The following is a 1,904-nucleotide window of genomic DNA, read 5'->3' as shown; positions in this document are numbered from 1 at the left end:
CAGGCGTCGTCTCCGCGACTTCTCCAAGTCCCTGAGCCCAGGCGGACGTCTGTAAAAATCGGAAAAAAATCGGGGTGAGGTCCTAAGGGTGCCCCGGGGGCACCATGTTCGGGTTAACTTAGAACTTTACACTAGGCACTTTGGCGGTCGTCTCTAGTACTGCTCTAGCTGAAGCTCTGGCCCCAGCTTAATGAAGCCACAAAAGTTGAGGAGAATTACGAGGCCGCTGGTTGGGGCAGGTCCCACTGCCGCCTCCTCTTCTGTTGACAAGATCCGGGCGTTCGCCTGCACGGCCTGGGCTATGTAGGACAGGCCTGGCTCACGGTGGGTCTTGCAGTGGTTTATAAGCCCCTTTTCGGGAGGAACACGCACAGCACAGGAAGGGAGGGGTCACTTCTTTACTGCGCCGGGACCTCTGCTAAGAGTCAGCTCCTCGTCATCAGGGTTTGGGTCTCTTGGGCTTCAGGAACATGTTGACGTCGAAGGCCATGGACGTGTATCCTTTTAACTCGCCATGCGCGTCGAAACAGTCCGCTATGTCAGTGGTGGACATACCATAGGCCGAATGTATGAAAAGTAAATACATTGCCTTGATCTTGCAGTCCTGGCCTTTGTTTTCACAACGTAGCCTATCTATCCATCATCATCATCTTCGTTAGGGAACTGGTCCCCGCAAAGACCTTGGCCCATCTTTCTTTGATCGGTCTTGTCAGTTCATACATGTCATTGCTCCTGCTAGATTGTCGCTCAGCATCGTCAGCCCCAAGGATTGGGGTACAGCAGTGCGAATTGGCTCTCTGGTGTTTGATGGGGTCCAACCAATTGCCACCGATGTCGGCATAGAACACATCGTACCCCGCTGGTGTTATTTCTGGATTGAAAGTTATATATGTCAACATTAGATTGTTTTGACATATTCTGTTCTTTGCCGCCAGCGCATGAGGATGAACATGAGGGCTGTTGGACATGGACATCGTCAGAACCAACTCGGGGTAATTTTGCTGTATGACCATTAGGCTAGTTGCCATCATGTGGTATGGTAGGACGACGCGATGTCGCGAAGTTTAAACTCGCCCAGCTTGTGGTTGTCCTTACACGAGACACGCTCACCTTGGAAAACCTGCAGAAAGATTGGACATTAACACACTACCTAGACTCTGCGATCAAACAGATATTGAGTGCAAACTGGGGAGCTAGGGTTTCTGATTTTTTCGGAATAAACACGAAGATCGTAGCTGGACATCATTCGTAAAACAGCGGTATAGCAGCTTTTTTTTGGTGGCATGGGACTTAGACATATCCAGCACGGCCTGCACAATTTAATCCTTGAGATTTGAAGTGATTCCGTTGACATCTTCTAAAGCGCAGAGGACTTCTTGCCTCGCAATTTTCGTCACATCAACCCCGAGCAGCTCGGTGACGCTTGAGACCAGCGCGTTCGCTTTGGTTTGCGAACCAACACGCTTATTCGTATTCATGACTATAGACATAAGTACGAACATGTCCATATATGGCATTTCGCTGTCTACGTGAGCATATTCGCCGGACATGTCAATTCCGGTAAAAAGCGTCGTACAATCATATCGCACATATACATGTGCGAGTACTTGACGCAAAAATGGGTGAGGTCCGAACCTCAAAGCTTCAGTGCGAATATCTTCGTCGCACAAAGCTAGGTCTTTAAACCAAGTCAGAACAATACCCATCTGGAAATTTATAACTCTGTAGTACAGAGTCAGGGTTCAGAGTTAGCTGAGCTCTCAACAACACCATAAAAACAGACATTCCAACATTTCCCCTCTGCAGCAGCAGCATTCATTGCATCCAAATTACTGAGGGCATATGGCAAAATGCCTGATGGCACATATGTGGTAGTTTTAATTAATTCACTTTTCGAAATATCA

At 48.3% G+C, this 1,904-nt stretch overlaps 1 protein-coding gene across 1 annotated transcript in view; it reads right to left on the bottom strand.

Moving 5' to 3' along the window:
• Nucleotides 1-1,027: 1,027 nt before the first annotated feature.
• Nucleotides 1,028-1,904, bottom strand: part of LOC113213211 (zinc finger protein 618-like) — a 20,720-nt gene continuing 19,843 nt past the window's right edge. The window contains exons 5-6 of the mRNA XM_052271998.1: nt 1,608-1,706; nt 1,028-1,120 (exon numbers count right to left, since the gene is read on the bottom strand). Of these exons, the coding sequence (XP_052127958.1) occupies nt 1,028-1,120; nt 1,608-1,706 (192 nt within the window). The remainder of the gene's footprint in view (nt 1,121-1,607; nt 1,707-1,904) is intronic.

This window comes from Frankliniella occidentalis, unplaced genomic scaffold, assembly GCF_000697945.3.
Source record: "Frankliniella occidentalis isolate FOCC.00 unplaced genomic scaffold, Focc_3.1 Scaffold183, whole genome shotgun sequence".
NCBI lineage: Eukaryota > Metazoa > Arthropoda > Insecta > Thysanoptera > Thripidae > Frankliniella > Frankliniella occidentalis.
Note: the sequence above shows the minus strand (reverse complement) of the source record. Positions and strands in the feature narration are given on the sequence as shown.